This window comes from Trichosurus vulpecula, chromosome 1 (genome assembly GCF_011100635.1).
Source record: "Trichosurus vulpecula isolate mTriVul1 chromosome 1, mTriVul1.pri, whole genome shotgun sequence".
In the NCBI taxonomy this organism is placed as follows: Eukaryota; Metazoa; Chordata; class Mammalia; order Diprotodontia; family Phalangeridae; genus Trichosurus; species Trichosurus vulpecula.
In genome coordinates, this window is record NC_050573.1 from 397,964,668 (window position 1) to 397,989,469 (window position 24,802).

The following is a 24,802-nucleotide window of genomic DNA, read 5'->3' on the forward strand; positions in this document are numbered from 1 at the left end:
GGAATCAATTTTAAAAATACGAAGGAAGTTGGCCTAGCGGCCTAGAAGTATAGATCTCAAACGGTATTACAAAGTGGTAATCATCTACTGGAGTGGGGAACCTGTGGCCTCAAGGCCATATGTGGCCCTCTAGGGCTGCAAGTATGGCCCTTTGACTGAATCCAAACTTCACAGAACAAATCCCCTTAATAAAAACATTTATTCTGTAAAACTTGGACTCAGTCAAAAGGCCACACCCCAGAACCTAGCAGGCCACATGTAGCCTGGAGGTCACAGGTTCCCCACCCCTGATTCTACGTAATCTGGGATTGGCAAAGATATAGAGTGATGAATCAATGGAATAGATTAAATACATAATACACAGTAATAAATGACCATAGTAATCTAATGTTTGACAAATCCAAAGACCCAAGCTTTTGGGACAAGAATTTTGATAAAAATTGCTTAGAACACTGGAAATCAGAAACTGGGTATGGATCAGCATCTCACACTGTATACCAAGATCAGGTATATGATTTAGACATCAAGGGTGATACCATAAACAAATTAAGGGAGCATAGAAAATTTTACCTGTCAGTTCTATGGATAAGGGAAGAATTTATGACCAAATAAGAGATAGAGAGAATAATAGAATGTGAAATGGATAATTTTGATTGCATTAAATGAAAAAGGTACTGAATAATCAAAACCAATGCAGCTAAGTGTAGAAGGAAAGCAGGAAACTGGAAAAAAATTTTACAGCAAGTTTTTCTGGTAAAGGCCTCATATTCTCAAATATTTCTCAGAGAATTGAGTCAAATTTATAAGAAAACAGAGTCATTTCCCCAACTGAAAAATGGTCAAAGGTTATGAAGAGACAGATATCAGAAGAAATCAACATTATCTATAGTTATATTAAAAGGTAATCTGAATCACTATTTATTAGAAAAATGCAAATTAAAACAACTCTGCGGTACCACCTCACATCTATCAGATTGGCTAATATGACAGAAGGGCAGCTAGGTGGGGCGCTGCATAGGACACCAGGCCTGGCAAAGAAGACCTGAGTTCAAATTTGGCTTCAGACACTAGCTGTGTGTCTTTGGGCAAATGAGGTAGGATTTGTGAGTGTTTGTGGGAAGGCCCCAGCAGGGGGGAAGGCTAATGGGGTGGCATGGCTCCCTGCTGTGATATTGTGTGCTAACTTCTTTGTTGCTGTGATGGATTGGACTTACTGGTTTTGGGATTTGGTTCTCTGGTGTCTAAATAAATGTTTTACTTCTTCTACCTTCCATATGGAGAGTCTCTTATATTTTGCAATACAGAACTACGCAGGCATATTCACAGTTATCATTGATGTTGTGGCTATCGCCTTGCAGACACAAGACTGAAGCATGATGTTTTCATTTTCTTTATTTTTCTTGTTTTTGTTTTTGCATCATGGCTAATGCAGAACTATGTTTTGCGTGATTTCACACGTAGGTTGATATCACATTTCTTGCCTTCCTAATGGGTGGGAAGGAGGGAGAGAATTCAGAACTCAAAGAAATTTTTAGCAAATATTAGAAATAAATAAATAACAAATTAGTTTAAAAAATCAATACTCGGTATTAAATCTTATATATTTGCTCCTTTCTCCAAAAAGCTTAGTGTACTACCTCCGTTCTTTTCAGAGGTGGGAGGCTGTGTGTGAGGAACACTGCATATACTACCTGCCTTGCTGGATGTGTTGGCTGGTTTGGTGAATTACCCCCCCACCCCATCCAGTCCCTTCTTTGAGAATGTGAGGTCCACCAGGGCAGAAGCACTTGTCTGCTTTTCTTTGCATCCTTAGTTATATTTTGTAACTCTGCTTGGGCAAAGTTACTTTGAAATGGACTAAACTGTTGTCATTTGGCAAAAGTAAGGTTAATTATCTTATGAAATGGACTGCTAAAGATAGCAGGATTGTTGTAAAAACACTCCTAAATCCTCACTGGGTTATATTTTCCTCTAAACTAGCCACCTGAAAGGAAGGACTTCAGGCTTACTATTTGTAACTACCCTATGATGTAAGTAACAAGTAGTTCAAGGAATGACTGAGAAATCAAAAAGTAAACATTCTAAAGTACTACCGAAATTCTTTTTCTTTAAGTTTCTTTAAAGTGCCTGCTTTTATTTGACCTGATATTAGATTAGCAAAAAAATAAATCTCCTCCCCTCCCCTAAGTGCTGTCACGAACCTCATAATACTCTTGGGGAGAATGTAAAGTCTTCCTATCCATCTGTGTTGAGGGCAGGGAGGGAATTTAAGGGACTATTCACTTACCGTCTGACAATTAAAAAAAGAAAACAAGTATTATAGCAGACGATACAAAGTTTTTTCCCCCCAAGGTTTACAGGTAAAGCATGTACTAGCACCTCCCCTGCTCCATTCTCTCCATACTCTGGATTTATTGGAAATAGCTCCTTTTTTGTAGAGCAGGATAGCCTTCCTAGAGGCAAGTAACTCTCTGTAACAATGCATCATACAATATTTGGAATGATCATTGTAAAAATGTACAGAGTCCTTAAGACCAAAGTAGAACTTTGAGAATGTTTACCTCCAACATAGATTGGTCCCTGCCCAAGCTCCCCTTAATGGCTGTATTTGGGGCCTCCCTGGCTTGGAGTGAATGTTAATGGTAACTCTTTCTCTTTGGTAAGCAACCCTAAGGGTCTTCCCCTCCCAGTCTGATTTTTTTTTCCTTTTTTTCTAATTAAAGGGGCCATCCCTTGACTCACATCTTAAAGAGGCTTATTCACTGAATGGCCATTACCTCACTCTAAGTGAGTACATGAAAAGGATTTAGCCAGGGTCTCCCATTGCATCCTGGGCCATCTCCTGTTATCCTGATGAATATCTGGCCACTGGATCCAGATGTCTCTGGAGGACAAAGTGAGGTTGGTGACTTTGCACAGCCCTCCCTCACTCAAATCAAAGTCAACTGCAAGTCATGTCATCATCTCCCTGATGTCATGGTCTGCTTCGAAAATGAAGGACGAACACAACAACCACAACAACAATCTAGTCACTACACACCTTAGTCCACTGTAGATCAGAACTCCTAAATTCCAGAAATCCATTCATCTATTCACAGCCTCTCCAGCAGCAGAGATTGTAAGCATTGGCTTCTGGACCTTGCCAGTGATTTTTCTAAAGGCCAGGCTGATTGTGTCACCACTGAACTCAGTAAACTCCAGTGGATGCCTATTGATTATAGAATCAAATATAAACTTTTGGCACGTAAAGCTCTTCAAAGCCAACCAATTTTTCTATCCCTTTATACGTGACTCAACATTTCTTATACAAAAACAAACTGAAAATACTCAAATATGGATGGGAAATTCCATTAAACAGAACCACACAAAGAAAGACTAAATATCAAAAACTTTCTTCTGAGTTGATACTAGAGACAATTCACTTTCGTTTGTTGGTTTTTCATTGTGCATCTGAATGTATTTTCATGTAGAGAAACATGACCTCAGCTGAAAAGCTGTTATATTTTCTGACAGTTATGATCTATTATTTCATTGTATTATTGTGTATCTTTTGATTTTAAAAAATCTAAATAAAAAAAACCCAACTGGTAGACTAGCTACACTCATGAAATTAAATGAAAAATTAATTACTAACAAACCATTATTATTTATAAGTCCATCATATCTACCAGGATATTCATAGGATTTCAAAAGGATAATTAAACATATTCAATCACATTATTATTGATAACATTTCAATAATAACAAATATATTTTTGTACCATTAATAAACATTTTTAATTGCTTACTTCAGCTTTATTTTATCCTTTTAAATTTCTTTTTTTGTTCATATTTTATAACATACATAATATATTGGTACAGTAGTATGTGTATATAATTTATAAATAAATGTAAATTATTGCTGGTATATGCTTTTTTTCCTATTGATAGAGCATAGGATCAAAACATCAGCATTCTAAGGCATAGGGAGGTTGTGATCTGCATTAGCAGACATAATAGCCAACTGATGAAGGCCTGGATTCTTAGAGGTTTAAAGAATTTATTCATTTTTGTCTGAATCTTTGATTTCATCATTATAAGGAGCTCCTAGGGAGAGACTTCCCTTACCATTAAAGGTCAGCAATTGTTCTGTAATTTATAGTTGTGGAGAGTTGGCAGGGAACACTGAGATGTTAAGTGATCCTCCCTGGGACACACAGCTAATATGTGTCAGAGGTTGGGCTTGAACCTAAGTCCTGGTGGCTCTAAGGATAGCTCTCTATCCATTCTGTCATTCTGACTCTCATTAAAGATATTAAAGTTATTTAATATTTTCCTACCTCACCCTTGGAGAATTAAACTCACAGATGGCAGGGGATATATCTGACTCCCTTGTTTTAAACAGGCATCAGAACATTGCCAAGGAGATGAGGGACTTTAACTCTTAATTAAAGAAAAGAACAGATGATCAAGTGTCTTTACATTCACCAGGATGTGAACCATTAATGCCAGACAACAGGGACACTGGATAAGCAGTGGTATAGCCCCCCGTGTTCTCACTTACTGTTAAGTCAGCATTGAAATTCTAACAGATGGAACATGTGGCATAAGCTATCTACTCCAGATGAGATGAAACTGCTAAAAAGGCATAATTAAATGAGGGTATGGCTTACATGGAGAGAAAACACCTCTGGGGCTATCACTTACTGGCTTCCTAATGTCCTGCAGGAAAATGGTACCAATTTCCTAAAACAGAAGAGATGCTACTCAAGGGACATTCCACTATAAATCTTCTGAAATAATACATCAAAACAACTGTATGCTAATTAGTTTAGATTTCAAAAAGGATGAAATTATTCTTTATAATGAAACACTACAATACCAGTTACACATTTACATGATAAGAACTGGCTTTTAAAGCATAATCACCACTGAGGAGAATTAGAAAACCACACAAGTAGAGTTCAGCCTTTAGGAACAAATATCCATATGCTTGACACCAATAGTCTTCCAATGGGGCCTGATGGTTGTGAAAAAGAATATAGGAAGATTTGAAGCATAAAATGATTTGAGAGTGTAGTTAGTCCAACTTCCTTTTTTAACAGATGAAGAAAATGAGGCCAGGAGAAGTTTAGTGACTTTAGATCACACAGTAAGTGACAAAGCCAGGGTTTAAACTTGGATCCTTTGACTCCAAATCCAGAGCTCTATTCATGGCATCACAGAACACCTCTGTCTCTAAAAACTGAAGTTGAGAATTACTTAAAGGGCAACAGAGAGGCCCACTGTAATGTAAACATGCTACAACACATTACAGATGGGGAATTATGCAGAAGAAGTGGTGAAAAGAATATCATTAGAGAAATAGCTAAGTGGAGGAAACAGGGGTGGGCCAGTAACATAGTGGGAGCCCCCATGGGCTCCAGTTGCATTTCTAGTGCCTTGTATAATGCCTTACTAACAGCATGTGCTTAATTAATGCTTGTCGAGTTAAATAGAAAACCTCTAATAGCTCAGTCTAGAAAAATCCTCTACCACTTCCCTGAACAGTGCTTAAGAAACCTCAGTGCCATCAAATTCTAGACAAATTTTTTTATGGCCTATTGAAACTCCATTGGGAGAATCTCATCATTTTTACAAGTGGCAATAATTGCATCAGGGCATATCTACTTCCTAACAGTCCCTCCCTGTGATCAAATGCAAGCATTAATAGGATCTTGGCCAGAGTTGAGAACACTATGGCCATGAAGGATAACAAAGTAAATTGGATCATGAGGGACCAGAACTTGCAATTCGGTCTTCAATTAGCTCAACATTTGACCCAACAGAGCCAGTGCCATCAAGAGAAGAGTCTGGCTATACAAGTAATTTGGAAATTTGTATTTACAAAGAACATTCAGTCCACATCACAGCCAATTCCAAGTAGGCACAGTGCCAATGAAGGGAGCTTCATTTATTACCCTCCATATCTGTATTCCACACACATGGGCTGATAAAGAGGCTCAGACTTCCAATCAGAAGACCCAAGTTCAAATTTAAGCCCTGCCACTTACTAGCAACTGAGGGCAAATCACTGTACTGCTCTGAGCTTCAGTTCTTCTAATTGTAAAATGATGACAATACTGGTGCTACTTTCTGCATAGATCTAAGTATCAAAGGAGAATGTAACCGACTGTGAAAACAGTTCGTGCAAACTTTTGGCTATCCAGGCCATTAGCTTTTATTATACATTTTCAAAGAATTTATTCTGATAAGTTAAAAGAAACATTTGGACTTCTGAATCTTAAAGAAGCTGATCCTGCATTCAGCAGTGATGAACACAGACTTCCCCAACCACTGGCCCAAGTGAAAATCAGGGCCAGAGACCTTTTTACCAGTCCCTTTTCTTGCCCATCTTCATTTATCAAGTGGACGTTTTCTACAAAAATCTGACTGTGCTACCTCACGGTGGCCTGAAGGTGATGCTGGGTTCTTAAAGCCCATGCCAGTTGATTTCTGGCAAATCCTACCAAACGGAAAAATGTTAAGCACAGGTTTAGAAATAGTCACTGTTACCTACTTTAGAGGAGCAACCTGGCTGCTCACCAGAATTTTGGCCATCAGATGAAAAAGGATGACTTCTCTACCAAAAGCAACTCGTGAATCAATCAATAAACTTTTATTAAGCACTTACTAGGTGCAAGATGCTGGGGAACACAGATGTAAAAATAAAAATTTCTGTCCTCAAGCAGCACAGGCATTTGATCAAGTCAATGCTGTATACACACATATGCGTGCACACACACGCGCACACACACACACACACACACACACACACACACACGGCAACTTTAGGGGGGAGAGTGTTAGTACCTGGGGAGATCCAGAAAGGTTTCATATGGAAGATAGCTCTTGAGCTGAATTTGGAAGGAAACTAGGGAATTTAAGAGGCAGAGGTGATGAGGCAATACATTCCTGGCATGTCTCCTGGCATGCAGACAAGAGGTAGCATGTTGTGTGTGAGGAGCAGTAAGAAGTTCAGTTTGACTGGATTGTAGAGTTCATGAAAGGAGGCTGAAAAGACATGTTGGAGACAGACTGTGAAAAGCCTTAAGTACCAGACAGTTTACATTTGCTCTTAAAGGTGATGAGAGCCACTATTGAACAGGGGAGTAATATGTTCAGAACTATACTTTCGAAGAGTCATTTTGGCAGCTATGAGGAGGATAGAATAGTAAGAGGAGACACCTGAGACAGGGAGACCCATCGGGGGTTATTGCAATAGGCTAGGCAAGAGGCAGAGAGGGCCTGGACAAAGGTAGTGGGCTACGTAGGCGGAAACACAAAGTAAATGTATGTGAGAAGACCATTGGTGTAAAAAGGTGAGGAAGAGCCATAACCTGTGCCAGTGGAAGGAATACTCAAACCAATGAAATCATGAGTCTTTTAAAGTACTGATGGACATGTTTTCAAGGGCCCAGTTAAGAATTAGAGGGATTGACAGATAATATTGTCACTTTAAACTTTAGCTGCTAAACAGATTGTCAGAGCAGATCTAGAGGAGATCTCATTAAAAACTAGCTGCTGAAGTTACTGAATTCAATTTACTTTTGTTGATTTCAAGGAACAAACACATCTGTTATTTCCAGGTTTCCTGCTCAACATATCCTTCATCTAGGCAATTTAACAAAGCTGGAAGCATTTCAGTCAATCCCCAGAGACTTCAGGAGGTCTCTATGCCCCTAGACATTTGCCTTTTGGCTCTATCACATGAATTCTTTCATAGTGGGGACCATGGTCACAACCTAAAGAGAATCCTGAAGACTTTGCTGAATGGGAATGCAGGGTTAGGGCCAGAAAATTGAGTAAAAGAATAAGATCTTTATAGGTTCCATTTTAGTTGACTAAACACTTTACAAATGAACTCCATTGATCCCGGCTAGTAGAACACTACTACCTTGAGTCGTAAAAAGAGAAGACAATGCAAACAAGGGGAAATGAGGGAACTGGCTCTCTGGCCCTATTACTACACACAAAGAATGGAAAATGGAGAAGGTCAAATACAAAGTCAGTGCCTCAATTCTCAAACAGCAGATTCAGGTGATTTTTCATCTGTAGCTACTACCCAAGATGTTGTTGTTCAGTTCTTTCAGTCGTGTCCAACTCTTCATGACCCTTTTTGGGGCTTTCTTGGCAGAGGTACTGGAGTGGTTTGTCATGTCCTCCTCCAGCTCATTTTATAAATGAGGAAACTGAGGCAAATAGGGTTAAGTGACTTGCCCCAGATCACACAGCTAGTAAGTATTTGGGGCTAGATTTGAACTCAGGAAGATGAGTCTCCCTGACTTCAGGTCTGGAGCTCTATCCACTAAGCCACCTAGTTGTCCCATCCAAGACACTACTTTCTTTAAAAAAATGCATCAAATTCTAAAGTAAATTCACCTTCTCAACCTGGAGTCAGGAAGACCTGAATTAATATCTGTTCTCAGACATTTACTAGTTGTGTGACTCCAGGGTGTGTATATAGCATTGCCTGATCAAATGCCTGTACTGCTTGAAGACAGAGGAAAAACACTTAATCTCTTCCAGCTTCAGTTTTCTTATCTGCAAAATGGGGTAATAATAGTACCTGCCTCTCAGGATTGTTTTGAGGATAAAATGAGATATTTGTAAAGCAATCTGCAAATCTTAGAGCACTATGTACATGCTATTTATTATTACTACTACTATTGCTAATAATAATAATACTGCACCTAAACTGGCAAAACTCTATAGTCCTGAGACTTCAATGAGGCAATGTGAAGCTCTTGTGCATTAACGTTAATAAGAAAGGAGGAAGGGTGATAGAATGGAATTAGTGCCAGATGTCAGAAAGACTTGGGTTCAAATTCCACCTCTAACATCTACTGCCTATGTGACTTTGGGCAAGGGAGTGGGAGAGGGAAAGGGAAAAGGAGGGAGAGAGGGGCGAGGAGGAGAGAGGGAGAGACAGGAAGAGAGGGCGAGAGGGGGAGAGGAAGAGGCAGAGGGAGGGGGGGAGGGAAGAAGAGCATTTATTAAGTGCTTATTATGTGCAAAGCACTGTGGGAAGAAGTGAGGATACAATAATCACAGACCCAACAAAGTAAGGATGAATAGTCTTAGGAGATGCTGGTTTACTCCAGATGCACAGAATTCCTGACCAAGCCATTTTTGTTTCATTCGACAAGGCTCCTACAGGAGATAATAGCAGTTGGTGGTGCAATAATCTGCAGAAGTTATTTTTCATTTTCCTTAAATCCTGGGATCACCATGATCGAGGTCACGGGATCTTAGGGTCATAGCTCTAGAACTGTAAGAAATCACAAAGGCCATCTAGTCTACTCACTTGCATTTCACAGATTAGGAAACAGAGGCCCCAAGAAGTTAAATGACTTCCCCAAGTCCTAGAGTGAGATGTGAATCCCATGTCCTCAGACTCCAGAGACAGTTTTGTTATTGTTGTTGTCTTGTTTTTCCATTGTCCCATGTCCATAGGGGCAGCTAGGCGGTGCAGGAAGTGCCAGGCCTGGAATCAGGAAAACTCATCTTTCCTGAATTCAAATCTGGCTTTAGACACTTACTAATTGTGTGACTCTGGGCAAGCCACGTAATCCTGTTTGCCTCAGTATCCTCATCTGTAAGATGAGTTGCAGAAGAAAATGGCAAACCACTCCAGTATCTTTGCCAAGAAAACACCTAATGGGGTCGTGAAGAGTCAGACGCAACCTAAATGACTGAACAACAAAAACCTTGTCTGTGGTTGATGTGGGGGTTCAGATGAGAGGTGATGATGTCAGTGTCCTCTGAAAGCCATGCAGAGTTAAACAATCTTGGAAACCAACTGGCAAAGGCTTTAAACTTTAGTGATAGTCTAAGACAAAAACATTGGAATGAAAGAGGAGAGCTATCAAAATAAAGACATTTCCTGATGATTCTCAGCTTTAGAAACCTTATCTTAGTGAACAGTAAATCATTCCCATGTATCTATCTCACTCTAAGTCTTCATGGCTGAGGAATCACAAACCAAGAGGAGGCTGTTTTTCTCGAGGTCTATTTAACAGCAGGGTCAGAAGATAATCAGTTTACCTGGAAGGTACATGTTGCCTGCTATAGACATCAATAATTTCAGAGCTTTCATTTCTGGCTGAACAAGGAGGCATTTTAAAAGTGTTTCAAAGTTTTGGCTTAAAACCTGGCTACATGATGAGCTATACAAAGTGATTAAAATGGGAAAAAGTTGTTCTTTAAATTTTGACAACTTGAATCCAGAGTGGGCAAGAGTGTTACTGGCTGAATATTCTGATAACAAAAGAAAATAGCCAGGCCACATCTGGCAAGGCAATCTCTGATTTCCTGGGCAACTGAATCAGATGTTCTTTTGCTATCATCACAGAAATCAAGCACTTATCTTTTCATTCCAGACACAGTAACATACTGTGCACAGAACAGAAAGAGCTTGTCATCCTCCTTCCTTGATGTTTCACATGAAATAATAGGGGTTCAAATAATCCCAATTCTTTAAACTGTCTCTAGTAATATATATATATATATATGTGTGTGTGTGTGTGTGTGTGTGTGTGTGTATGTATATGTATATATAACACATCAGCTTGGTAATATCTTAGTTTCACTGTCTCCCAAAAATGCTAGGAAAAGATAAATACAAATTCTGTGGTTCACTGAGAGATTAGAATCATACAATGTTAAAGCTGAAAAAGATTTTGAATATTATCAAGTACAACTCCATTATTTTATAGGTAGGGAAACTAAAGCATGAAGAATTTAAATGACTTACCCAAAGTCACTCAGTGCTCTTGCCAATACGTCACACTGCTTCAACAAAGATGCTGGGACCATTGGAAAAATACTATCTATACTCATACTATCTTTATTTCCTCAGAATTCACTAATTCCTCAGAAACCACTAAAAAAGTCCCATTTGTTTTCTGCTGAAGCAGCTTGTATATCCAACAAGCTAATGTAACAAGCATTTATTAAGCACCTAATATGTGCCAGGCCCTGTCCTAGGTGCTGAGGATGCAAAGACAAAAATTAAAGTCTTTACCTTTAAAAAACTTACATTCTATTGAAGGGAAAACAGCAGACATAGAGATAAGTAAATAATATACATATGTATAACCACACACACACACACACCTATATGTATATATACATATGTATATGTGTGTGTAAATTCTATCTCTACATTTATGATCATGTGATCTTAATACAAAATAGTAGGAGGGGCAGGAAAAGGAGCACTAAAACCTGGGAGGAGGGCAGGAAAAGCCTTATTTAGAAGGCAATATTAGAGTTTAGCTTTGAAATGAAGTAGGGATTCCCAGGGACAAGATGATGAAGTAGAGCTTTCCAAACACAAGGAACAAATGATTCAAAGGCATGGAAGTGGGAGATTGATGTCATATATCACAACTCCAAATAGACAAATTTGGCTGGAATATAGAGTAGGACTAATGTGAAATCAGTTTGTAGCGATAGGTTATGAAGGACTTCAAATTATAAGTAGAGGAAAGTAATTTACTCTAGAGGTAATAGGGATATACAAAAGCTTCTTGAGAAGGGGAGTGACATGGTCACTCAGGGATGCTTTAGGGATATCAATTTGAGAATTGTATAGAGAATGGAATAGAGAGAGGAAAGACTGAAAGCTGGGAAACCAATTAGGAAACCATTACAATAGTCAAGGTGGGATGTGATGAAGGCATAAAGGAGCATGGTGGCTATATAAATTGACAGACATGAATAGATGCAAGAGATGTAAGAATAGAATTGACAAAACTTGGCAACTGATTGGATATAAGAATTAGGTAGGTGAGAGTGAGAGTGAAAACTCCACGATGATTTCAAGTGTTTGAACTCAGGTGACAGTGATGGATGGTGGTACCCTCAGCAGAAATAACAGTTTGAAAGAGAGGTAGATTTGGGGGAAAGACAATGAGTTATGTATTAGTAATGTTGGGTTGTGATGTCAATGGGACAGCCAGTTGGAGATGCCCAACAGTTGTTTTGATATGTGAAACTGGAATTCATAATAAGACTAGGGTCTTAGAAACTAATGAAATTACCCAGAGAGAGTTGAGAGAGAAATGAAAATAACCTAGAACAAAGCCTTTGAGCTTACTACGTTAGAAGATGTGGGACAGATGAGGATGTAGCAAAGGAGGCTGGGGAGTGGTCAGAGAGATAATAGTACAGAATGAGAAAATAGAAGAGAACAGTGCCATAAAACACAACAAGGAGAGAGTATCCAGGAGGATGGATGATCAAATGTTAAATGCTACACTGGAGCATTTCTGGAGGATGAGGATTAAGTTCAGGTTATCAGATTTAGTGATTAAGAAGCAACCTGGGAGGGAGTCACTTTAGTTTAGTCATAATGTTTGAAGTCAGATTGCAAAAGGATGAGAAATAAGTGAGAAGAGAGGAAATGAAGGCAAGGAAGAAGCCAAAATTTCCCAGAAGTCTGGAAAGGTGGGAAAGATATGAGATGACAACTTGAGGGAATGGCAGGGCCAAGGGAAGTTTTGGAAGGGTGAAAAAGGCCTGGACAGATTTATAGGCAACAAGGAAGAAGCCAGGAAATAGAGAGAAATTGAAGATTAGAGAAAGGGTACTAAAGAGAGATTGAAGGGTCCAGTTGCCAGAAGACAATAAGTAATGGGATCAAGGATACAGTTGACCTTGGCAAGAAGTGCCCCCTCTTCTTAACAGAGGAGGAGAAAATGAGGCATGAATGGGGTGGGAGGAGTTTTGGGGTCTAGAAGAGGGAACTTGGGTGCTTCTTAATTTATCATTAAAGGAGATGAGATCTTTGGAGGGTGATGTTGGAACACTGTAGAGCAAAGAGAAGGCTTAGAATAGCCTCTGGGGGCCACGTGATAGAGAATCCATTAGAGAAGAAAGAAAAGAAAGCTGTCAGGGCCCATAGACATCAGCTAACAGAAATCTGTAATGGTGCTAGTTGGCATAATCATGTGACTTCCTACAGCACTCACTATTCACCAATAAAGTCAAAGCTGGCAGAATGCAGATGTTGCAACTATCCCAAGGCTGGAGTATGGCAAGACATGAGCAGGGACAAATCAAAGAGGAAAGAAAATTGAGATGTGAGGACAGTGTATTGTACTTTCTCACGGAGAAACACAACATAGTCTGAGGTAATGTGGATGACCATGTCCCTGTAGAGCAGGACTATATACTCAGCCAGTCAGTCAGATCATACAACAGCTTTCAGGGTTTAGCATTTGCCAAATATCACCTAACTTCCCACTTCTCTTGAAATGGACACAATACTTTATGAGGCAGGCTCTTTAGTTATTATCTCTATTTTTCAGAAGAGGAAACTGAGATGTGCAGAAATTGACTATCTTGACAAGGGTCACACATAGCTGCTGGTGAGCGTCAGAGTCAAGACTCCTCCTTTGTCTCCATATCTGACTCTTTCCACAACACTGCTCTGAGAAAAGCCATCCATTTCATCTTAAATTTTGTTGTTGTTCAGTTGTTTCAGTCGTGTCTGACTCTTTGTTACCCCATTTGGCCTTTTCTTGGCAAAGATACTGGAGAGGTTTGCCATTTCCTTCTGCAGCTCATTTTACAGATGAGGAAACTAAGGCAAACAGGGTTAAGTGACTTGCCCAGAGTCACACAGCTAATAAGTGTCTGAGGCCAGATTTAAACTCAGAAGGATGATTCTTTCTGACTCAAGGTCTGGCACTCTATCAACTGTCCCATCTAGCTTCCTATTAAGAGATTTTTCTATCTATTGACCCAAATTCTGCCTCTCTGAAACTACCCCCTATTGGTGCTAGTTCTGCTCTCAGGAGCCAAGGAGGACAAGCCTAATCCTTCCTCCACCAGAAAGCCCTTCTGAGGCTCCAACCAAATGCCAGATGAACCAATGCTTACCTATCCCACATGTAGCACTGCAGTCTGTCCAGCTACCATATTGCCAAAAATACTCTGGCTTCTCCACATCATTTTCAGAGCTGCCATCTTTCCGTATTGTGTACTCATACTTTATGCCAGGGTTGGTCACTTGGAACAGCAGCTGAAAAGCAAGAGAAAAGGTGACCTCAAGCTGAGTTATGATAATTTTTTAATTGGATCTATGATTTTATTAGTTTTAGAAGATTTCAGTAAGGATTTTCCTCTACCAAGAGAGGTTGGCAGGTGAGTGCTCTGCAGCTTGAAGTCTTAGAATGTTGCCTATGGCACTGAGAGGTTAAATGATTTGCCCAGGAACACACAGCCAGTATGTATCAAAGTTGGGACTCAAATTCAGGAATACCTGACATTGGGGCAGTCCTCTATTAACAATATCAGGCTGGTTTCTCATGACTTAACATTCGCATGCAAAGACAGAAATCATAGGAACTATTAAAGATCTAAAATAAATATATCTGGTCTTCCAAAAAAAGTCAATCATGGAACAAAATAAATTTAATGACCTTGAATTGTTTTTATGTTATTTGGTTTCAGTGAGTATTTGGGTCATGCATCTATGCAGTTAATTATCTTGGCTTAGTGATCAATGCTTCCACAACCCATTGTTCTGAAAAGTACATCTGAAAAGTGCCACCTTTAAATAAGTTCAGCACTTCCTCTTGACATTGTGTATTACCTGTAACCACACGGACTCATTGGTAGGGCCGGCTGCCCTCAGATTCTCCAGGTCACCTTTCCTGTCATACTGAAAGACTGTCCCTGCCAGCTTGTAGTCTCCATTCCACTGGATAATAAATCCCCCATTTAGGTAATACTTTTTTGGATCTTCGCTCCTGACAGCCAGGAAGTTTCCAGCTTCTTCAACCTCTATGACTCGAATATCTCTTGCTCCTTTTGGAATAAGCCCAATATCAACATAGCCTAAGGAGACAAGAGAGATGAACAGATTAAATTCAACAACTGTTTATTAAATGCCTCCCATATGTGGTATACTTGGGAAAATGCAAACATCAATAAAACCCAGTCCCTGCTCTTCCAGAGTTTACAATAGAGTGAGAGGAAATTATATATGCAAAAGTACAAAGCAGAAAGAGAGCTGGATCAGACTCTAAGAATTTGGGTTCAAATGCTTGTTCTTCCACTTACTTTTGTCAAGTCACTTAACCTCTTTGGCCATCTTTCCTTTTCTTATTTGAAAAATGAAGAAATTGGTCTGGATCAGAGGTTCTCAAATTGGGATCCACGAACATGTTTTTTTTATGTTTTGATAACTATTCTGTAATACTATGTACTTTGTTTTATGCATTTAAAAACATTATTCTGGAAAGGGGTCCATGACACAAAGGAAGGTTAAGAACCCTTCCTCTAAAGTCACTGTCTTGTCCCTAACAGTGATGATAAAGCATGGTAGACATGAGATAATTGATGATCACCGGACAGGACAAATCATTACTCAGCCTGGTTGGCTGATTAAGCTGTTGTGGTGCATGAAGCTCCAGACCTGTTGTTTAACCGAAAGACTTGGAAGAATGGCAGAATAACCTGCTACTGTCTTTTCAGTTTGGGTTCAGCATGCTTGCAATCTTAGCTGGTATCATGGACTCTGAGAAAGCAAGATTAAAACATAACGGAAGTAAAATCCTGAGATCTTCTTTTTTTAAGGCTACAAATGAAACCCTCCATTGGGGAAAAGTAAAACCTACATAGATAGACAGACAGACACACAGAAAGACAGATGAAACATCAAGATTTCCAAGGTGGGTGAATGAAGATACCTCTGACCAAAACAAGGAGGAATTCAGAAGGAGCAATTCATTTTTTTTGGAGGGGTGGGGTGTAGACCGTAAGTTCAGCCTTAGAGATGTTGAATTAGAAGTACCAGTAGAAAAACAAAGTGATATCTAGTAGACAGTTGGAAATACAGGTATGGAACTCAGGAAAGAGGTACATCAGTGTCTCATATGAAAAAAAACATTTCTGAAGATATATGTATCTCCCCTTATCATGCCATCTTCTAGTACCTCAGTATATCTCTTGGTTATTTATTGAGATTGCCAGAATACCATAAAACAAGAAAATTTGAGAAACTCGGGGCTTTAAGAGAGGCTTATGTTCATCATACACACACACACACACACACACACACACACACACACACAGAGAAAGAGAGAGAGAGAGAGAGAGGGGAGAGAGAGAGAGAGACAGAGAGAGAGAGGGAGAGAGAGAGAGACAGAGAGAGAGAGAGAGAGAGAGAGAGAGGGAGTGTTAGTTCAATTTCAAAAACTAGCTTAATATTGCTAGGTGAATTAAGTTTAGATGGAAAACCTAAAGATTTACTGATTGATTCAGCATTACCTTTTCTGTTACACAATTTTTGTTAAGTCGAATATTTTACAACTCTTAACTAATCTCTCTTCTTTTAGTCTCTTCTTCCTTCAATCCATCCTACACACTGCTTCTAGACTATTCTCCTAAGGATACATGTTAATCTTAGAATTTTAGTGTTGAAGATACCATCAAATTATATCTAGTTCTTTCCCTCACTTAATGGAGACTCCTTCCTAACAGCTTCAGTATGATAAAAACAATTCAACTTTCTACAGATAAGAATTATTATCCTTATTTTACAGATGAGACTCCGAGATATTAAATAATCTTTCCTGAGTCACATAACCAAGAAGTTTCAGTTATTACTTGAACTCAGATCTCTTCTGATTTCAAATCTAGCACTGGCTTCATATTCCACAAGGTCATTTACTCTATTTTTTGAATGTCTCAAATGATGACAAGTTCATTACCTTTCAAGTTACTCTCTTCTACTGTTGAAATTCTCTATATCAGAGGATCTTAACCGTTTTTTTGTCATGGGCCCCTTTGGCAGTATGGTAAAATGTATTTTCAGAATAATGTTTATACATGCATAAAATAATGTACATAACACAGCAAAAATGAAGATGCACTTTTTTCCCAATTGAAATTCACTGCCATGCTGAAATCTATCCACAGACCCCTTAGGGTTCTATTAACCACAGGTTAGGAACGAACGCCTAAGTGGTCTAAAATCTGCCTCTGATTTCAATTAATCAAATGGGACCAACCATTTAGAGAAACAAACATTGTGTGAAAACTTCTTTTTCTGATCCAGTACGTGCCTCAGCTTATAGCTGAGGCTATGGGTGACTGAAGCCCTTGTGATTTTAACAGATTTTTAAATAGGCAATTAACATATTGACATAAAATATTAACATATTTAGTGTGTCTACTTTGTACAAAGAGCTAAGTGCTGGGAATACAAAGCTGAACAGGACAGGTTCCCAGCCTTCAAGAAGCTTAAATCTCATTGAGATGGGAAAAGGTGGTTAAGTAGCAAAGTAGATAGAGAAGGGGGTCTAGAGTTAGGCAGACCCCTCTTTTTGAGTTCAATTCTGACCTCAGGCACTTATTAGCTGCATGACCCTGGGCAACTTAACTCTGTTTGCCTCAGTTCCCCATCTGTAAAATGAGCTGGAGAGGGAAATGGCAAAATCACTCCAGTATCTTTGCCAAGAAAAGCCCAAATGGGGTAACAAAGGGTCAGAAATGATTCAATAAAACAAACAAACAAACCTGTCTTTCAGTGAAACACTTTAAAGTGGAAACGAAATGTCTACTGATTGTGACAATTCCAGTTGAAGTTTGCGTACTTGGAGAAGAGAGCTAATTAAAACCATTAATGTATAAACTCCATCTGGGAAGAAATATGCAAGGAAGGCCTCCCGGGAGACGGTACATTTGGCTCTAGAACTGGCAGTGTGTAGGCTACAGAGAAACATTTCAGGTTGACTTAATATATTGTACCCCTTTCTGTACTGGAGATTATGAGGGAAATCTCAAAGCATTAGCAAGTATAACCACCACTGTTTCTTTCTGGCAAACCAAAGAGTACAGGAGGAACTGAATAATAATGGTGATGGTAACAGGTTATATTTATGTAGCGCTTTAAGACTGGTAACAAGATTTCCTCATAAAAACTCTGAAAGGCAAGTATAAAATAAAGGAATTTATGGACCAGTTTGCAAATTAAATAAACAATCACCAAAAAGAAGAAATAGTTTATCATTCCTAAGTTCTGTTTGATTGAAAGGGATATACTTTGGGGAACTTGAAGAACCAAATGGTGCCTTGCTAGATTTGTAATTTGACAAGTATGGGTAGTCCTCAGATCAGAGATTTAGAATTGCAAGGGACCTTATAGTGGTTATCTATTCCAAACTCCTTATGTCACCTTCCATATCTGGAAGCTGCCACCTAGGCTTACTCAAGGTCACACAGCTAGTAAGTGTCTAGGATGAGATTTAAACCCAGGGCTTCCTGACTCCACACAAGTACAGCACTGCTCTATTGGCCACACCATGTTACCTCCAACAATGCAGAGGGCAATACTGCAACGCCTTCTCATGCTGGGGGATTCTTGCCCAAGCCTTTCAGCCAATCTTCCATGTAAGATTTATACAACATGCTGGATGATCTCTTCTGATTTTCTGAACCTCTCTAGTGTACCAATGCAGCCCTCAGGTTGTCTATCTATTACCTTCTTTTAAGGTCATAACCTATTATGCTTCTAGTATAAAATACAAAATCCTCAGCCTATAAAATACAAAAGCCCTCCATGGTCAGGTTCTCATCAACTTATTTCACATTTCTGCCCACCCAAATTCCATTTCTGTCAAACTGGCCTACTAGCTGGTCTCTGTGTACAAAATTTCATCTCTCACCTCCATATGTTTGCATTCCCTTTTCACTTCTGCCTCTTAGAACCCCTGGCATCCTTCAAAACATAGTTCTGTTGCCACCTTCTTCAAGTCTTTTTCGATTCTTCCAATTGCTAGTGTTCCCTTCCTGTTTAAATCGCTTCACGTACATTTTAAAATACATATTTTTCTGTATTCATGTTGAGGGGCAGCTAGGTGGCACCATGGCCAGGCCTGGAGTCAGAAAGATTCATCTTCCTGAGCTCAAATCTGGCCTCAGATACTTCCTATCTATATGACCCAAGGCAAGTCACCTAACAATGTTTGCCTCAGTTTCCTCATCTGTAAAATAAGCTGGAGAAAGAAAGATCAAACCACTCCAGTGTCTTTGCCAAGAAAACCCCAAATAAGATCAGGAAGCGTCAGATGTGACTAAAACCACTGAACAACAACAACATACAAGTTGTATCTCACCAGTAGAAGATAAATGATTGAAGGCAAGAGATAGTCCTTTGTCTTTGCAGATTCAGTACTTGGCACAGTGTCTTTCACATAAGAGATGTCTAACAACAATTTGCTGAATTTGAATTTCATTCACCATTTAATAGCACCTAAGTGCCTACTGTGTGGGTGACATTGTGTTAGGTGCTAAGTATACCAAGACAAAAGTGAAATAAACTTTTCAGGACCTCAAGAGGCTTATATTCAAATAAATAATGGAATTAACATTTATTAATTGTGTCTTCTTTGCAAAAAGGGCCCTGCTATGTGCTGGGCATACAAAGCTCAACACTACAGGTTTCCTGTCCTCAGGGAGCTTAAATTTCATAAGGAAGGGAAGAATGAACTTATACACAGATAAATACAGTATGATGCAAGGGAGAATGTAATGTAGGCAAAGGGTAAGAAAAGAAGAAATAGATGACTTCAAAGAAAAATGGAAAGACCTCTATGAGCTGATGCAGAATGAAGTAGATAAAACCAGCGGAACAATTAACAATATAGCATCAATATAATAAATATGAACAATTTGGAAGACTTTTATAAATTTTTGAAACATGAAATGAGCAGACTAGGAGAATAATTCATACGATAAAAACACTGTAAAAAAACACTTTCAAAGCTATAAGAACTAGAATCAACCCAATGGCCATTTGTGATTCCAGAGGACTGATGATGAAACATGCTATCTATGACATAGAAGTGATGGATTTAGGGTACAGAAAGATGTAAGTATTTTGGTATACGGTCACTAAGGGAATTTGTTTTGTTTGCCTATGCATATTTGTTACAAGAAATTTGTTTTCTTGTTCATCTTTCATTTTTGAAGAGGACCAATGACATCATGAAGTGCTGTCTTGATTTGCCCATGAATTGGATTTAGGTAACCAAAAGGCAGAGGAGTCTCCTAGGCATAGTGGCTCATAAGAAAGATCAGAGATAGAGTCTAGTGTCATCCATACCTAAAGGCAATAACAAGCTATATGCATTTTCGAGGGAATGAGCTCTTCAAGGGAAAGAATGTACAGATTTTTTTTTTAAAAGAGGACTGAGAACAGAATCCTGGGGGAATCTACAAACTTAGAGGTAGTAAAGTGACCAAGAAGGAGTGGTCAGATGGGAATAGGAAAATCAGGTGAGAACAATGTCATAGCAACTAAGGAATAAGAGAGTATTAAGAAGGAAGAAGTGGTTAACAATGTTAAAAGCTATAAAATGACTAAGAGGAATCAGAACTTGGAAAATACCTTAATTAGATTTTTAAATTAAGTCATTGGAGACCTTGGAGCAGAACTATTTCTGGAAAGTGATGAGGATAAAATTCAGATTGTATCGGGTTGAGAAGTGAGTGCTTAGTAATGAAGTGAAGAAAGCAAGTATGACCTATTCTTTATTTGAAAGATCTGACAGAAATTACATTATCTTATAAGCCTTTAGTCATAAATACCAGGTGAAACTTAAAATAGGGAAGTGTATACTCTTCAAAGAAGTGACTGGCACATAGTAGGCACTTAATAAATGTCCATTGATTCTACTTGGCTCCAGAGCTGTTTACCGCTGTGCTGGAAGTGATCTAAGGCAGAGTCAAGGTTGAGGAGGAATTTCCTATAAAGAGTGAGGTCTACCAGGCAGCTAGGTGGCTCAGTGAGTTCAAATCCAGTCTCAGACACTTGACATACTTGCTTAGCTGTGTAACCTTGGGCAAGTCACTTAACCCCAATTGCCTTGCCTTCCCCCCTCCAAACAAACAAACAAACAAACAAAAGAGTGAGGTCCTTCAGATGCTTCTGTTCACGGATGACACTGTGTTGGTTGTATCAAACCCCAGAATACTGCAGAGTCTCCTAGACAGAACCTGCAACTCCTCAAGAGTTTAGTTTAATCATCCAAATAGGAAAAACCAAGTGAACAGAGAGTGCATGTTGTTTGGAATATGACAATCAGAGGGATATTATATCTATATAAATATTTTATTTTATATGCATATGGAGATATGTATACATACATACACACATGTGTACACACATATGCACACATAAATACACACATACCCATATATTCATACAAATAGTGGTGCCATGGCTAAAGTGAACTCAAAAATCAAGAAGACCCAAGTTCAAATCCTGCCTCAGATACTTATTAGTTGTATCACCTTAGGCTTGTCACTTAACTTTCCTCAGCCTCAATTTTTTCATCTATAAAATGAGGATTATAACAGAATCTATATCACAGGGTTCTTGTGAGCATCAAATGAGATAATATATGTGAAGTGCTTCAAAACAATGAACTGGGGTCATAAATAAGGAAGAGAGTGGCCTAGATTGCCTTTAGAAACTACAAAGCTCCTTTATCAACCCCCAACTTTTCCAAGAAACAAAGGCCCGACTTTTTGATACAAATATTCAATCCATGTTATTGTATGACTATGAGACATGGAACACAACAGTCTTTGGAGAATTAAAAAAACCAAGGATTCCTCAGAGGACATCAGAGATATACATGGCAGGTATGAACAGACTACAACACATAACAGATTGCAACACATAACAAATAAGGAATTACAAAAAACAACCCAAAGTAAAGGATGTTTTTAAAGTCCTGTATGATCAAAAAAGGAGAGAGGTTTACCATGTGAGGAAGGCTAAGGATGCTCCATTGGTATCCTTGTGACATCAGAAGAAAGAAGGAAAGGCCCCTAGGACATTGTGGGAGGGCATGACCCCATGTGGTAAATTAAGGGAAGAACTTGAACAAGAATAGCATAGAAATGGATGAGTTATGACCTTCATCAATGGTGGGAACATCCACATCAGGGAGGTTAAAGATCCACTGAGTATTTTAAGGAATGCACTTCCTCCCTTTAATACCTCTCCAAGTGTCCCAGCACTCAATCAGTGAGCTCTCTCTTCCTTTGAATTCTTACAGCACTGAGAGTCTTAATCACTCAAATACTTACCATAGAGACCTTCCTATTCCTTTTTTTAAAGAACGTTTTTATTTTATTTTTCTCAGTTACATGTAAAAACAATTTTAACTTTTTAAAAAAATAATTTTTGAGTGCCATTGATTCCCAACTAAATTGTAGTCCCCTGGAGGAGAGGGATGGGAAATCTTTTGTATCTTCAGAACCTAGAACCTGTTCATAAAAAGTGTTGAATAAATGTATTTGGAGATCATGATGATGATGAGAGTGGTGGGGGTAAGGATGTGGGTAACGTATATTAAAAAGTTTCATCTAAGTTAGGTTTTTGGCAATTTTGCTAAAATCTCCTGACATGTACCTACTCACACATATGTTTTGATGTTTGTTTTTTTTTTTCTTTCCTATTAGGGGCTCCAAGTTGTGTCAACCATATACCATGCAAACAGTACTTTCTGTGAGTACTGGCTGAATTCTCTCCCACCCTCATTACATATTTTATTTTTCTCCTGAATAAACTCCCTCAGTGCTTTTCTCTAAATTAACCCTTTACCACACTAATTGCACTTGGAGGGGTTATCCCTTTTCTGGATGCTCTAATGACTTGCCAGAGGAGCTTTTTGATCTATTCTTTTACTATATGGATCACATTTGTAAAGTTTCTCCCTAATTCAGATTTTTAATGCATGTAAAAACTTTATTATCCTGAAATGCCATGACCACTCTGTGGGGATTGTGACTGGACCCAACAGGCCCTCAATTTTGCCAACTGAATTTATGTGAGAGACACCTGCTTTCTCAGGCTGCCTTAAGTCTCAAATACTTTCATGATTCTCTAAATTTGCTTTAGGCCCCAGGCATCCTAAGGCCTCTGGTGAGATGTGCCTTGAATATCCCAAATGCATCCTCAATTTGCCCTGGAATCTTCATTGGAAAACTGCAGGCACTCTCCCTTCTTCCATATAGACATATTAAACTAATCACTCTCTTTGCTTTCATATATTACATTCTGCGCTTCATTACAAATACCCAGGAGCCAACTTCCTAAAACACCTATTAACACCTATTATTATTGACCTATTAACAATATCAAAATGGTATTTTGTTGTCCTATGGACTGAAGAAGGCAGGGAGGGGAAGGGGTAATTCAGAGCTAAAGGCCATTGAGAGTTTTCTTCCTCTAAGCTACTTTTTCTAAGGTTTACTTCTTCAGGGGAATCAATAGGTCCTCATTCAGGTAGACTGGGGGACCTGGGAGATCTTTACCCTGAGGAAGGAAGCCCCAGCCCTAAGGGTCTATAGGAAACTATATTAGCTGCTGCAGAACATTTGCCTGCCTATCCCTGAGTCTTGGGAACCCCAGAATGAGAATCTCTCAACTGGGATCTCATAGTGTTGTGATAAAAGCCTTGAGCATCCAACAGACTATAACCCTTTGAACAAATGATCAGGTACAATGGAATATTTAAGCTAAAGCAAATCTTTTTAACTGTGTTCTAGAGCCTAGACAAAATTCCTTTGGTTTGCAATCTCTGTCACTCTTAATAAAATATATGGAAATAAAAATGGCTTATAATATCAACCTCAGGCAATTGATCTATAACCACTAGGTTGCTTTTCTGTGTGATTTATACTGTCACTTGATAGCATGTAATGCAATTCTCTCTGACGGCCAAGGTCTAATGATTTATGTGCAAAGAGTCTGAGGAAAGAACAATTTATGATCTCAGGGAGCTCCAGCTCTCCTTGACAGGCAGATGTCTGCCTTTAATAAAAGGCCCTAGTTGATGGGGCCAAAAAACACAACAGAAGATAGGTATCAAATGAAAACAAAACTAGGCCTTTCAGGAAGCAAAACTGCTTGTCTCTACATCATGAGCTACAGTCTTGTTTCCTTATATCCATTTCTCATTTGATCCTCACAACAACCCTGTGAAGTAATTGCTATGTATATCATCCTATTATAGCTGAAGAAACCAAGCCTGGGAAAAGTTCAGTGGCTCTGCTGAAAGTCACACAGATAGTAAATATCTTAGACAAGACTCGAAGCCAGGCTTTATTGAGCCTAATAGTGGGACTTTACCAATTATGCTATACAATCAGGGTAAAAGAAAGAGTGAACAATAGGGCCAAATAGTCTTCTATAACTACACAGATTTTAATCTTTTGCTTTTTAAGTAGTTCCTCTCCTAAGGAGGTGGGGACCTTTGTAGAGTAGAGGAGAGCAGAGTCTAGAAATGAACTTTGTATCCTATTTTTTGCAGGGGAAATTTTTAAAATATGTTGAATTTTCCAATTTTGAAAGTGAAGTGGATTTGTTTATATCCCAGGCAGGGGAAGTTGTAGTTTATTCCAAGTGGTTAAGCCAAGAGAGTTGAATTAGTCAGTGTAGTTGTTAAATCTGTTAATAAGTAATGCTCATGGTAATCCATGAGTGGTCTTTTCTTAGGGCTCTTGGTTAATTGTTGTAGAGGAGCAGAAGTTAGCTACTGATAGAAGCAGTGGTTTAACAGTTGAGATGGAAGTTACAGAACATTTTTCAAATTCCAGCTTTTATTGCTATGTCTAGAACTGGGTAGAAAACAGGACAGAAAAGGGGGGCCAGGACCATGGCCAGAGGTTTGGTTAAACAAGAAAGGGTCTGGCTTCAGGCACTATAAGTTGGGAAAGTTCAGCAATCAAGACCTGGAAACTCAGTAAAGGT

At 38.9% G+C, this 24,802-nt stretch overlaps 1 protein-coding gene across 2 annotated transcripts in view; it reads right to left on the reverse strand.

The window, feature by feature from the left end:
- Positions 1-24,802, reverse strand: part of ADAMTS12 (ADAM metallopeptidase with thrombospondin type 1 motif 12) — a 533,606-nt gene that overhangs the window by 108,907 nt on the left and 399,897 nt on the right. For both annotated transcript variants that reach the window (XM_036758046.1, XM_036758037.1), the window contains 2 exons: positions 14,624-14,868; positions 13,909-14,050 (listed from right to left, as the gene is read on the reverse strand). In XM_036758046.1, the coding sequence (XP_036613941.1) occupies positions 13,909-14,050; positions 14,624-14,868 (387 nt within the window). The remainder of the gene's footprint in view (positions 1-13,908; positions 14,051-14,623; positions 14,869-24,802) is intronic.